At 38.3% G+C, this 14,092-nt stretch overlaps 1 protein-coding gene and 1 long non-coding RNA gene across 8 annotated transcripts in view; one reads left to right on the top strand and one right to left on the bottom strand.

Moving 5' to 3' along the window:
* Positions 1–14,092, bottom strand: part of LOC142057929 (uncharacterized) — a 363,120-nt gene that overhangs the window by 220,507 nt on the left and 128,521 nt on the right. The window contains exon 5 of one of the 5 annotated variants that reach the window (XR_012660810.1): positions 8,593–8,679. The exons of the other annotated variants lie outside the window; for them this stretch is intronic. This is a non-coding gene — a long non-coding RNA (uncharacterized LOC142057929). Of the gene's footprint in view, positions 1–8,592; positions 8,680–14,092 lie in introns of those variants that run through there. 5 annotated transcript variants of the gene reach the window in all.
* SYT9 (synaptotagmin 9) overlaps positions 1–14,092 on the top strand; it is a 70,641-nt gene that overhangs the window by 23,797 nt on the left and 32,752 nt on the right. For all 3 annotated transcript variants that reach the window (XM_075094886.1, XM_075094887.1, XM_075094885.1), the window contains exons 2-3: positions 8,563–8,914; positions 11,866–12,412. In XM_075094886.1, coding sequence (XP_074950987.1) covers positions 8,563–8,914; positions 11,866–12,412 — 899 coding nt within the window. The remainder of the gene's footprint in view (positions 1–8,562; positions 8,915–11,865; positions 12,413–14,092) is intronic.

Here is a 14,092-nt window from a genome sequence, read left to right as displayed (position 1 = left end):
TAATGAAATAATTGACCTCATTTCCATTCCAAGCAATCTGACTTTAAAGAGCAGCTTGCAATTTTATTCTACATAAATTGCCCAGAAGAGTAATACTTTCTTCTTATTCCTTACATATTTATCTCCTAAAAAAAACCCAAAATTAAGAAACTACGGTTCAAAAAAGGACAGAAAATTTTCTTTTAGGTTATTCAAAATTAGAAAGGCTAATGGTTTCCACTGGGCATAAGAAAATTAAAGGGACAGGTAGCCAACTGATAGATGAAATTAAATGCTTCCAGTAGAAAAGAAAATGGGAATTTGAAAGAAAAATATGTTATATATTTGTTTGTCCTAGAACTATATGAGTGATGCAAATCCTGTTAATCATTATGGCTAGTTCTGTGAAAACATTTTTTCATTATATTAAATCATATTCATCATATTATGGGTGTGTGTATATGTATTTACATATACATGTCTTTAGATATGTATATAAATGTGAAACTTTAGAATGTGAAACTTAAACTTTCCTAAAGGTCAAACAGCCCTTTAAACCCTTTAGTGGTCTGTCCGCATCTCCCATGGTCCTTTAAAGTCATTTAATTCCACAAATTTTCCCACGAAGAGAGAGTCATTTAGTGCAACACTTGGATAAGTACCTTTTTATTTGTTTTTCCCCTGGAAAGATTTTGCCCCAAAGGGGATCAAAATTAAAGGGAATTTGTTAAAAATATGCAGAAAATGTTGCTACTTCATTATTATATTTTATAACGTACTTTTGTAACTACTGTTTTGAGCACTTTGGTACAATATTACTGTGAAGTTTTTTACAAGTGGGATATGAAATGATTCTCTGTCATTTCTTTTAGGGCTCTCAGATGCTTCTTTAGTATTTATTGCAACTTACTGGACTTTCAAGGACTACAATGGAATTTAAAGCTTATTGGCATGGTTCAAATAAGCTGTTTGCTCTTCTTCCATAACCTGGGGACTTCCTGCTACTGGCTATGTATTGCAGAAATAAATCACAATTTCTCTTCATTATTATTCATAGGGTCATAACATTGAAGGTTAATGTTTGCTCTCATGGCTTATTCATTAAAATGTTCACAAATCTCAAAAGTTTCGTACTTTTTAACAGACACAATTAATCCAAAAATTTCTGCTAGAAAGCATGGTTGTTCTTTATTCATTCTTCATCATTCATTTCTCTATTAAAACCTTTCATTCTGCCAATGAGGGAACATACACATTATTTGTCAGAGGTGGCTAGTTATTTTCTACACTAGATGAGAAGTGAAATTCTTCAATAACCCTGTGAACTACTATTTTCCATCCCCTAAAAAAAACAGGATAAACTTCTGCAAATTGTTAATTAGCAACTCAGTTCACTTTGCGAATGATCCTACAAGAAAAAGAAAAGTCTAAGGGTATCGTGTGGTTTATTTCAAGCAAATAATTAATCTGGTTCTATCTAACATATCCCAACAAGTAGCAGAACAAGTGGATGGGTGGAAATATGCATTACAGCTCTTGACCACAGTCATGGGTACTGTAACTCTTACAAAGCACAGCTACTCAGTTTTTGCACTATGAAGGACCTAACAAGCTGATGGTCATATGAATTTGCAATATAAATGTATACCCCCAAAATTTCTTTCCTCTTCAGTGTATTACCAGCTTCTCCTTTTAGCTAACAAGCTACAAGCATGTCTCAAATGCCAAATGGCTTTTAGAAAATTTCATATTTGTTCACTCCAGCTACATTTCCTGTAGCTGATTCTGCCTAACCGGATTCAACAGAGCCATTTAAGCCATCTCTGTGTCATGTTACACATAGAGTACTTGACAATCTGGCACGGTATCTTTAAAACTGGTGTTCCCTCTTCTGTTACGTTATTATTTATGCATTTTTTCCAGATTACACTATGTAATATTTTTCACTGAGTATTACAAGACCAAATGTATACAGTAATTTTGCATGTTTTATCAGTCGTGTGAAGTATGTATTCAAAGAGAATATGGTAATAACCAAAAAGGGCCAAGTCTGAGGCACGGGAACCTGGATAAAACTTATTACAGTTGTGTATATGCAGTCATGACAAATTTTATTTTCTAGTATGCTTTGTTTGTATCCATGTTTCTTGTGAAACAGAAGCTCTGGCTTTCACAAGAGGAGCACCATAATTCTTTGTCAGTAGATAGTACTGCAAGATGTCAGAAAGAAAAATGCAAGCCCTTGAACATATGACTCCTCTCAACTGTGTCATTAAGAATCTCTGCTCATTCAGCTAGCTGTCTGATTAGTAAAGACATTTTTTGTCACTTACAAACTTTAGCAGAATATTATATGTCAGCTAAGTTGTCAAGGAAATTTACATTAATGCAGACTAAATATTTTAAGAGGGAATAGACGTGCAAACAAGAAGAAATTCTTAGAACAAGTTTAACTTATTGGATTGCGGGTGTTAAGCTTTATCGTAGAGACTGATCCGTTTTCTTCAGCAAGTGTACTTCTGAGTGTTGTGCTCATGTACAATTTTGATTGCAATTAGTAAACTCTCTCAATATGAAGTCACCTTACCTGAATTAGAAACAAAACATTCTGCTTACATAACTTTTCTTCTTAATAAGCAAAACTAAAATCTTTCTGCTGCTACAAAATACAAAGTATTTTGTTGTTTTGAGTCCTTTTTTCCTCTTTATGAATGTCCATGAACAATTGATTTAATTTATTTTTGCTTAAAGCTCTAATTTTGTGATCTCACCAATAAACTGTTATGTCAATCTTGTGTCAGTTTTGAATTATAGCACAGCAATTGTTGCTGGAAAAATATTCTGAGCAAACAAATCCCTATTGCTCATGCACTTTTTGTTGTATTTCATATGGCCATTTAGTAATTCTGATTTCATATTAAAATTGTGCTGTGGAATTTATGTACATTTGAACCAATTGATAATTACCTTGGTGAAGTCCTAGGATTATATTTCATTGATCTAGTTCAGTTATGAAATTTAGTTAATTTTAAGGAATACCTTGAAAAACATTACACAAATTTGTAACCCAAGGAAAGCAGATGAAGAGAAAACACATACTGATAAACTGCAATTTTTAACAATATTTAGGAATAAAAATATATGCAAGTCCCTCAGAGGTTTAGAACTGCGTCTTAACCAACATAAGAGCTTTACATACCCTAAGGCCTACCTATAAGATGTAGCACACATAACTGGAAAAAAAATAGTCACTAAAAGCTAATAACAGCCTCAAATACTGGTAAAGCCCAGTTACAAATATGTTTTTAGAACATGGAAAATATTACTACTATGTGAAACCCTGACACTGATCTCACTTAGGCCTATTTTGTTGATCCACATTCATAAGTTTCAGGGTCAGACAGATAAGAGTTGGAGTACATATGTGTAATAAAATTAGTACAATCAGAGATTCACTGCCTTGGTTTCCAGCTGCCTTATTTTAAAGAATTTCCCAGTAAGTTTCTAAACACAGTATTAGGGATAATTAACTCTGTTCAGGAATATTTAAGAGAAGAATATATTAGCTGATAAATACTCCTTTGTCTCAGGAGTCCTTGCAAAGAGACACCTTTCATCCTGAACAAGTGCCAGCTATGTTAATTAAGAAAAACTTGTGAAGCACAAATGAAATGACACTGCAGTATTAGGTTAAAACTGCTTCAGTTAATACTTCAGATACTTCATCCAAACAACACTTTCCCTCTGGAAAAGTTAGGGCCTTAGACTTCTAGGTTTAAAAAAAACCCAACTTGCTCTTATAGTACAATTACTGAGCTGAATTGTGGCTGTCCCTCCATAGATGTTTTAGCATGGAAGTAAGACAATTTAGATTTTCAAAAGCACAGCTAGGATTTAAGCAGTTGGCACTGGTGTGTCCATTGTTTTTCAAGAAGTTAGATGCCTAACCACTTCATATTCCTTAAAAACTCCCCCTAAGCAACAAGACCTTAATGAAAGGAGGAATATTTTTTCTCTCGGGAAATAACAGCTTGAAATTACCATTGAATTTGGACTGAATCATATTCACAAAGATTGACTGATTTGTCCCAATATACCCTAAAGTTTAGTTACATATTATTCAGAACAAGTTCATTTTATCATTTTCTGGTTGACTGCAGTGTTGAATTGAATGCCTTTTGAAATTTTTTGGTTTTTAAATGAGAAAAGATTGCTTGTATTGGACTAAAATATGTGTATTGCAAGATTTTAAATTGCTAAGATTTATTTCACTTCTTGCTAGCAAATTTCACCTAATAGATCAATATATATATTACAATAATGCTGGAACATCTGAATACTCAATAAAAAGAGTAAGTAAGAATAAAGAAGAAAGCTTGTTTTATTTCAGTAAGAACTTGTTAAAAGAACTCTCCGAGTTAGGATTTCTGGTAAAACTCTTTCAGCTTCAAGTTAAACAAAATTACAGCCAGTTTGTTGTGAAAGGAGTATGTCAGCATATCTGTAAGACATGCCATGAGCAAGATATTCAGAGAGCCTATATGCCCATGGCCTGACTGCAGACCAGAGCTGGGGTACCTGGATTGTTATAACTGCAGGGAAATAATAGCAGTGTCTTTAAAGTCCTGTAACAATGAAGTTACAGTCCTAATGGACGAAAAAATCAGATGAAGCTCTGTAGTCCTAAGAATGTCTAATCTGGGGCCACCCTGAAGATCACAGAATCATTTGGGTTGGAAGGGACCTTAAAGATCATCTAGTCCCAACCCCCTGCCATGGGCAGGGACACCTTCCACTAGACCAGATTGCTCAAAGCCCCATCCAACCTGGCCTTGAACACTTCCAGGGATGGGGCATCCTCAGCTTCTCTGGGCAACCTGTTCCAGTGCCTCACCCCCCTCACAGTGAAGAATTTCTTCCTTATATCTAATACAATTCTACCCTCCTTCAGTTTAAAGCTATTACCCCTCATTCTATAACTGCATGCCCTTGCCAAAAGTCCCTCTCCAGCTTTCTTGTAGGCTCCCTTCAGGTACTAGAAGGCTGCTATGAAGTCTCCCCAGAGCCTCCTCTTCCCCCAGCTGAACAACCCCAACTCTCTCAGCCTGTCTTCATAGGAGGGGTGCTGCAGCCCTCTGATCATCTTTGTAGCCCTCCTCTGGACTCACCCTGTCTTCTTATTTTCCATCTGTCAAAAGGCCTCCTTTACCTGTGCATGAAAGCACATTGCAGAGGATGTGCTTACAAAAATTAGTTGTTTGTATATGCAATTGCACTGATTGGTTCCTTTAACCCAATTTAAAAGCACATGTTTTTAACAAAGAATTTGGACTTACTTTCTATGGAACGCATTACCCGTTATTAACATGCTATAATTCTGTCCAGGCATTCTGACACGCTGGAATTTGGGAGCTCAGTTCATGCTGCAGCCATGATCAGGAAGCTATAGTTAGGAAAGTTTGACTTGGATTCATGTCAGCACCTCAGAACACTTGGCTGGCATCATGGTTTCACCAGGAAAGAGATCAATGCAAGTACCCATGGCACAGGGGCCTTCCTTGTGTTCATGAGATTCTTCATTGCAGAACATCAAGAGCTCGCTTCAATGCAGAGTAGGTACAGGGAGTAGATATATTAGCCACTAATGGAACTGGCCAAATGCTAAAAGTTAGCATAAATGATCATCAAAAACATGGCAAAACATGTGCACTAAATTTATATGTTGCGGTGCTACTGAAAAAAACTGTTCCTTCTGAAATACTTAGCTGCGTTCCTCACCACTCCCAACATCCATACCTACCTGAAACTGCTCAGCCTTGCCTACAGTGCTTGCCTGCACTTTGATTCACAGTTGCAGCTTAGACTTGTATCGGATCCCGCTCCGGAAAACACATTGCAGTAATTCTGGTGAAAGCAGAGCGAATCGAGAAGCAGCTGGATTTCTGAGGAACGCTTTCTGTGCTGCAGATCTCTGATTTTTGTAAGGACAAACAAGTAAAGACTTATCCTGCTCTCATTACAAAGCAGAGAAAATCACTGGCATCAGATGAGTACTGCTACCACATGGGAATACAGATAAACAGGCCTAGAAAAACTGAGACATCTGGAAAGATGGAGTAAAAATTATACAGAAAATACAGTACGTAACAGAACAAATGGCTAATGTAAAAGCAGCTCCAGGACGCAGCCAAAAATCTCTTCACTTGGGACTGCACTCACGCCAGCTATGCACATTGGATCTGCCAGTTGCTGAAAATTGCCAGCCAGGTGTGCAGTATCTGAAAATTACTGTCCAGCAAAAGGTAACGGTTTAGAGCACTTCCCTTTAGCCGCATTGTCTTTCAGAGAAGTAAGACAGATACATGACTCTCCCTTTTCCATCCACAGAAACAAAAATGTCACACAAAAATGGTTTCTATGGAGTCAGAAAGAGGTAAAACCAAGATGATGAAAAATAATCCTTTCTTATTCTGCCACTCGGCAAGTTACCTGAACTGTTTATTACCCAGCTGCTCCGAAAGTAAGCTGTGAGATAAGGGTTCTCAGCGTTACGTTATTAAATGCAGTGGTATATTATTAAATCCCTTCAAACTCTCCAAATGAAAAGTAGTTCATATTGCTCTCATGGATTTTTTCTCATGATGTCAGTTTTCTTGATGACTCTGTCCTCTGCTAAAGTCATACCCAAGGTAGGGGACTGTTGGACTCCCTGTCAAATTGTTCCTCACCTTCAGACATCCTTGGCATTGGGCAGCCTCCAGTTCTCACCTTGTAATCTTCTGGCTGGTTCTGACAGCTCCCAATTTCTCATTTCTTTCGATGCTGGATCATTTACTTGAATCACTTCTTTGAAAAGTGACCTTTTTGCAGACCTCTGATGTATTTCTTCTTTCTCCTCCAGGGAATCCAAGACAAACTGCTTTATTCTGAAGGTCTTCTTTCACTACTGCATCCCAGTTCCTCTGTTTTGTAATCAAACAGAGAGATTGTGCTCTGCCTCCACTGCCAGACTTGTTTACCAGTAAATATTCCAAAATTATCAAGACCCACCATTCTACTTCCTCCCAAATTGCGTTTTATACATGGGAGGAATTTCTTTAATTAATTTCAGCTCTGAAACTCTTTGCTATAGTTCCAAACAGCTGCTGTGCTGTCCCCACTGTTAATGAGCTTTGTTTTCATATGACTGGGAGAAGGACAGAAAGGGCCATGCTGGCTAAAATTGTTTAAAATTGGGTTTCAGCATGCAAAATAAACTGGACAGCTCCTGCGTGAAACTGATCGTAGTGTCACTCCCCCCTTTGCAGAGATTTAATCAGTCTGGCTGGTGAGCATGAGACTCACAGCAGGGGCAGAAGGAATTGACTTTTCCACTTTTTTGAAAAATATTCTTTCTGGGTTTTTGTTGTGGTGTTTTTTTTTTGTTTTTTTTTTTTAAATTGACTGAGACTGCTTTATCTGAATTGTCATTCTTAAATAATTGTCCTAGTAGGAGCAGTACATTTCAACCTCATGCCATCCTTTGACAATTTAGGCTAGCTTTTAGCTAGAGAGATGCAGCCTGACATTCTGAACCTACATGCAGTGTGAAAAATTGCTTTGATAAGGTTGTGTTTATAATTTGAGGCAGTAAAATACAATTCTTACTAATTGTGTTTAAGGCATGATGTATTGTGTAATCCACAGAGAAACTGATTTCAAAAACACTGTAACCATAAAAACAGCTGTTTTACTGAGTCATTTTCCCAACGTGCAACTTAAAACAAAGCAAAACAGAGAAAAAGCCTCTCCCAGTTGTAACTTATTTGTGTTGATATGATTATGGAGTAGGATAATGCTAGGAATGTGGGGAATAACAAAAGAAAGCTCATCTCCACATTCCTTTTATACCAGAAATTTTGAATCAGAAAAAAGAGCCCTTGGAGTTAAAACTAAGAAAAACCTCAGTGCTGAAGCGATATTGGTGCCTAAACTAAATGATGAACAGCAAGACATGTATTGATAGTGAAAAATAATTTGCAAAGATAAGAATGAATCTTAAGATTAGAAGGAATGGAATTGAAGTGATGAAACAGGATACTTTAGTTAAATGACAAAAAAAACTCATGTCATGTATGTGTGTGTGTGTGCATATGTTCATATAATGCAGTATAATACAGTCTCTGGAAGAGAAAATAGTAATATCTGTTTAAGGAGGTGGAGGAAACTGCACTACATAAAAGGAAAATAAAGAAAAACCAAAATGTACTGCAGGCACTGCTCTTTCATCAGGAGAAAGTTGAGTGAACAAGTGAAGAGCCCTTTTCATATTTAGGGTGACCCTTCATTCCACCCAGCTTTTGGAGGGAAAACATAAACAAAGCCTTATACTGAATTCTAAACAAGGTTAATTTTTTTTCTTGCAGGGGAAAAAAAAGAATAGAACTTTTAATAAGTTCCCATGATACGACTGTTCAGGCACCAGAATTTAATTTTTGCAGATCTGCAATCCAGAGATGTTTACTTCCCATATTGTATGCCTTGGAGATGCAGAGCTCCAAAAAGCACAAAGATATGACATGCATGTGTTTTTCTTGTTTGCAGATATCTCAATAAGCTTGCTCTCCCTAGTTGTCACAGCCTGTGGTCTTGCTCTGTTTGGTGTCTCTCTGTTCGTGTCCTGGAAGCTTTGTTGGATCCCTTGGCGAGAGCGTGGTCTGCCTTTTGGGAGCAAAGACAACAAACAAGAATCCCTGAACTACACAGATACAGAGACCAATGAGCATGACTACAGTGAGGATTATCTGGGTCAGCCTACAGCCTATCCAGAGTCCTCCATGAAGATCAGCCACACCTCCCCTGATATTCCATTAGATGCTCAGGTGGGAACGAAGGAGAACTGCGTACACAATGTGCGGATGCATCGCCAGATCACTGAACCAACCTCTTCTGCTCGGTCAGTAACTCCAATTTCTCCCTGCTGTTAATGAGTACAGATACAGTCAGAAGAGCACAGCTTGGTTGTCCAGTGCACTGATCTATTAAAAATGCATAATTTATTTTTCACATTATTTTTTAAAAAAATTACGCAAAAGTTATTCTTTGAGGTGCACAAACCCCTTAGGTTGAAAGGACAGGATCACAATGCTATTCCATTCTTCTGTCAACTAGTGTCTCGTTTGTGCCTCTCCCTCAGAAGCTGGGCAACACAGAACACTACGTGTCCGTTAAAGCACCAGAACAGCCTAGATTTAGCTTGTAAAGCAAATTCATCTCCACTTAGTACTGATGCTGAACACTCAGTAATATCTCCTCAAACATTTTTAAAACAGCTGAAGAAGAAAAGTAGGGCAAGCTAATGAAACACTTACAAGAGTTAGAAACAGGATTAAAAATCATAGATTTTAGCCACCATCATGACGGGGGGGGGGAAAGTGACTGAACAAGAGTCAGTGGGGTCTCTCCAGGGAACTGTAGAACCAGTATGGGAGGGAAGAGGAAAGAGGGAAGGTGAGAGCATGTGCAGGGGCAGGTGATAAAAGGATTATGTTTCACACAGTAAGAAAAAGGATCAGCATGTGAAGACACAGTATATTTCTGAGTCAAAGCAGATGTACTTCAGCCGGAGAAGGTACAGCACTAGCCCAATTGCTCTTTGCTAGCCTCCTTTCTGGCCATCTGGGAGAGCAAGTTTAACCAAGGCTCCTGCCTGCAGGCACACCTGAACATGGGCAAGATGGCAGCAGCTAGCAGCCAGTTCAGTAATTGCCGGTTGTCCAAAACGTGCCTCAGAAAGAATTTGAGAAGTCCCCAGAACATTATTAATGCTATGCAGCAAGAGCTCCAGGTGCCCTTCCTGCTTAGATTAGGATAAGAATCGCTTGGGCTTATAGTATTGTAGGAACCTATGGGGAGGTCAAAGCCATAATTATGGATACTGAAGCTTGTACCCTACCAAATGCAAGGTTGAATCCAACTACAGACTAATAGCCCAAAAGTACAGTACAGGGGGGTGCTGCTGTGTTTTCAAACTGCTGGGAAATAAGCGTGTCATGAGATGCATTAACAACAGAAGATTCATATCCAACATCTAACACCAAGAGCTCTCGTGTGTCTTCGATATTGTGAAAGTATTGAGTCAGATACAGGCTTCCTCTGCTACAACAGGGCAGCAATTCTGATACTTAATCAAATGACAGATGCACAGTATTACCATAGCATACTCATCTCACAAGAAGCAGCAGCAATCCCAATCCATAAAAGAACTTGCCTCAGCATCCTGAGTGGATGGACAATGTCTTCACTCCTGTGAATCTCTGGAGATCTTTCTTCTGGCACCTGTTTCCAGTCTGGCTCTCCCCAGCAGGTGTTACAGTGGCTCTCTGTCCACAAGGGTATGTCTTGTCCAGGTCCCACCCCTGCCCTATACCATTTGCTGATACAGGCTTTGCTTGCTATCATTCTCTTACTTTTGCCTGGATCTTCTCCAAAAGAGTCTTTCACTGAGCAGGAGGGGCCCATCTTCCTTCCACTGCATCCTTCATTTGTTCACCGTTGTCTCTGCTGCTTTATGGCACAACTGGGTAGCCAGCTGTGGCTTTCCTGGGTGCCCACAGAAACCAGCCACCTGCCCCTGCTACAATCCTTGTTAAGCTGGGTCTCCAGTGTCCTCCTTTTTATTCCTCCGCAGGATATTCTGCACCTCCCACTGTGATGAGGAGCTTAAGGGTTTAGCAACATGAATCTTTTTTTGTGTCATAATATTTTATCATGGAAATGACTAATGCATAGCTATAACGTTATGTATTTATTATGCAACAAGAGAAAAAAAATAGTATATAAAAGGCTGTTCCTGGTTTAAGCATGCATAACCACATATTTACAAGGAATGAATGAACAATGATAGCAGAGGAAATATTGCTGATTACATTCAACATAAATAGCTTTGGATGAATCCTGTGCTAGCGTTTTCCACGTGGTCTTTCTATGTTCAACCACAGCTCATGGTCCTCCAATACACTGAATGATTGCTGCATATGAATAGGACAAAAAAAGTGGAAACCAACTCGTATAAGATTAGGATTTTACCTAATCCAACCTTCACATCCCACTACCCTGACAGGGTTTGCAAATTTGATTTCTGGTATCATCTCATGAAGTGGAAATTTCAATCACAATAACTGAGTGACTCCAGGTAATAAATTTCACTGGACCGAAGCTAAAAGCAACTATCTCTCCTCCGAGTAATGAAACTAAAGGAGCTTTTCAGCCAAAGTACCACAGAGCTTATTACATCAGAGAAAAAACAAAACAATTCTTGGGGTGGTCAATGAACCATTTCAGACCAGAACTTGTAAATGAAGTAGTTGTAGAGATCAACAAGTAATTAAAATGCAGAGATGTCAGGAAGTATCCTCCATTGCCCAGCTTTATCTTAGAACCAGAAATCAGCAAGCTCAGCTGGCATAATAGGCCAGATCCTGCTGCCATTTACATAATGTAACTAATTTCATAGACATTAATCCTAAGGATTCAGTTGAAAATGGTAACTGATAAGAGTAGCTATAGTTCTTATCACATCACATTATACTTGCGAATAAGGCAGATCCTTTAGATTTGCAATGGCCATGAATTTGCATTTGTTACTTTCTCCAGCCATGTTTGGAGGGTGCATACCACTAGCTTGAGACGTAAGAACAGAAAATTACGTGATATTAGCAGTCTAATGCTGAAGGTGAGCTGTCACAACTGTTGAGTATCATGCGTTATCACTTTATGCAAGTAAAAATCTGACCCTGGCATACATTACAAAAAACATGCCAAATAAGAACAGGATCTTTAGTGTGTGAGCACAGATTCTTGTAATCTTCAACACAATCTATTTCAATTCTTTCATTTTCACCTAAGGCATAATTCAATCCGAAGACAGCTGAACCTCTCCAACCCTGACTTCAACATCCAGCAGGTTCAGAAACAGGAGCAACTGACGGGGATTGGCCGCATTAAGCCAGAGCTATATAAACAAAGATCAGTGGACACAGATGATGGCCGGAGGAGTAATAGCAAGGCATGTGGAAAACTGAACTTTATTCTGAAATATGACTGTGATTTAGAGCAACTGATAGTGAAGATACACAAGGCCATCAACCTGCCAGCAAAGGACTTCTCTGGAACTTCAGATCCATATGTGAAGATATATCTGCTTCCTGATAGGAAAACAAAACACCAAACTAAAGTGCACAGAAAGACCCTAAATCCAGTATTTGATGAAGTTTTTTTATTTACTGTCCCATACAATGATCTGAACGCAAGGAAACTCCATTTCTCTGTGTATGACTTTGACAGATTCTCCAGGCATGACTTGATTGGCCAAGTGGTAGTGGATAATTTTTTAGATTTGGCAGATTTTCCCAGGGAATGTAATATTTGGAAGGATATTGAATATGTCACCAATGTAAGTATTATAATTTTTCTTTTTGAGATTATTTTGTTTCTGATTTTATTTCCTTAATCTGATTATAATTTAAATTGTCTGATAAATTTAGGAAGGAAAATATTCTCTCTGTTTCTCAAGCTTTGACCTTAATCCAAGGAAATTGACAGTACATTTTCAGTCCTCATTTCTTGGTCTTTGGATGTATTGAAGAATGTCTTATGCAGGAGATAGTGGGTTTAGTCATTGCCCTGCTGACAGTGTAGAAAAGCTGGAGAATGTTTTTCTCTTAATCTGAAACTTGCTTAAGGAAATACTACTTTTCTTAGCTGGCCTATCTTTCTGTGTTTTGCATTATTTGCCACATAAATTACAGTATACAAACCAGCAGAACTGCAGGTTCGAGATTTCATATGTAGTGATCTTCAGTCCTTCTAGAGACTATATCCTCGTAAAGTGAGATAGCACCACATCTATCATCTGGGCAAACAGAGTGCGGACTATGCTGTCCAAAATACAAGTGTCATCAGTCAGCCTATAAAAATGAAATCTATGAAAACTAAAAAGCCTATTAACTATAAAGCCTATACAAACTTAAAAACATAACAGCCACCTCAGCACCTGTTCCATGAAAGCAATGAAACACACTGAATTGGTTTAACTCTGTTTGGCATCACTTTATATAGGGAAATGGGAAACTTATAAGTCTGTATTTCTGTTGTCCCAAAGTCTCTGGTATCAAATTCTAGGCAGGAATCCCATTAGTAATTGGGTACAAACCACAAAAACTACTTTTGGAAAAGAAAGAGCTTTCTTCTCTTCTCAAAGCATGAGCCAACCTCCTTGTAACACACTTAGAAATTAACCATGCGCATCCTATGGAGAACAGACCTTCAATGAGAATGATACAGAAATCCACAAAGGTGAAGCTACCGGTGCCAAGAGTCAGTAAATATTTCATTTGCTATGTCAAACCGTACTCAAATGGAGTGCACGCTTTAGAGTTAAATAAACCAAACATCATTAGCAGTAAGATCAAAGTGTAAGTTTGTAAGACCTCAGTTCAGAAAGCATTAAAGCATATGCTTAGCTGAGTGTAAGAAGCCGTTGGAAAATAAAGGATGTTCTGAGACAAATACTTTCCTGAATTCAGACCCTCACCTTATAGCTCTGTGGTCTGGTAGCACACCTATATTACAGACCAAATGGATTAAATAAATTTTTTGTGTTTGGAATGTCTGTTTGAAACTTGATATTGTCCTTTTTTTAAGGTGATTTCTCAGTGTTCCTAGTCAGTGTTATGTATCCGTGTGTGGAATGTGCTGTGCACCTGCTTCCACACTAGGATGGAACTGCAGCAGCAGGACTAGCCTCCATCGCTCATGGTACAGGCAGGGACATGGACACTCAGTGTCCAAGAAGGATGAACCTGCTTTTCTATGAAAAGTTATTGCTCTTTAACCACAAGGGAAAAGAAAGAATCTGCAAGAGCAGATGACAGTCATTCCAAGTGAAAGCCTGCCTTCATACAGCATTAAGTGTCCCAAGCTCAACTGTTCAGTTTTACAATCAACTGAAAGTTGAATGCATAGGCACACTGGAGTTACTTTGAAACATACTAGTCCTTTTTCCATTCTTTAACTTAGGCAAAAGATTGGCTCTACTATTTTCCTTTTAATCACTTCCCCTTCCAAATTTCAA

Source organism: Phalacrocorax aristotelis, chromosome 5 (genome assembly GCF_949628215.1).
Source record: "Phalacrocorax aristotelis chromosome 5, bGulAri2.1, whole genome shotgun sequence".
NCBI lineage: Eukaryota > Metazoa > Chordata > Aves > Suliformes > Phalacrocoracidae > Phalacrocorax > Phalacrocorax aristotelis.
The sequence above is the reverse complement of the archived record's forward strand: the minus strand, read 5'-3'. Positions and strand labels throughout refer to the sequence as shown.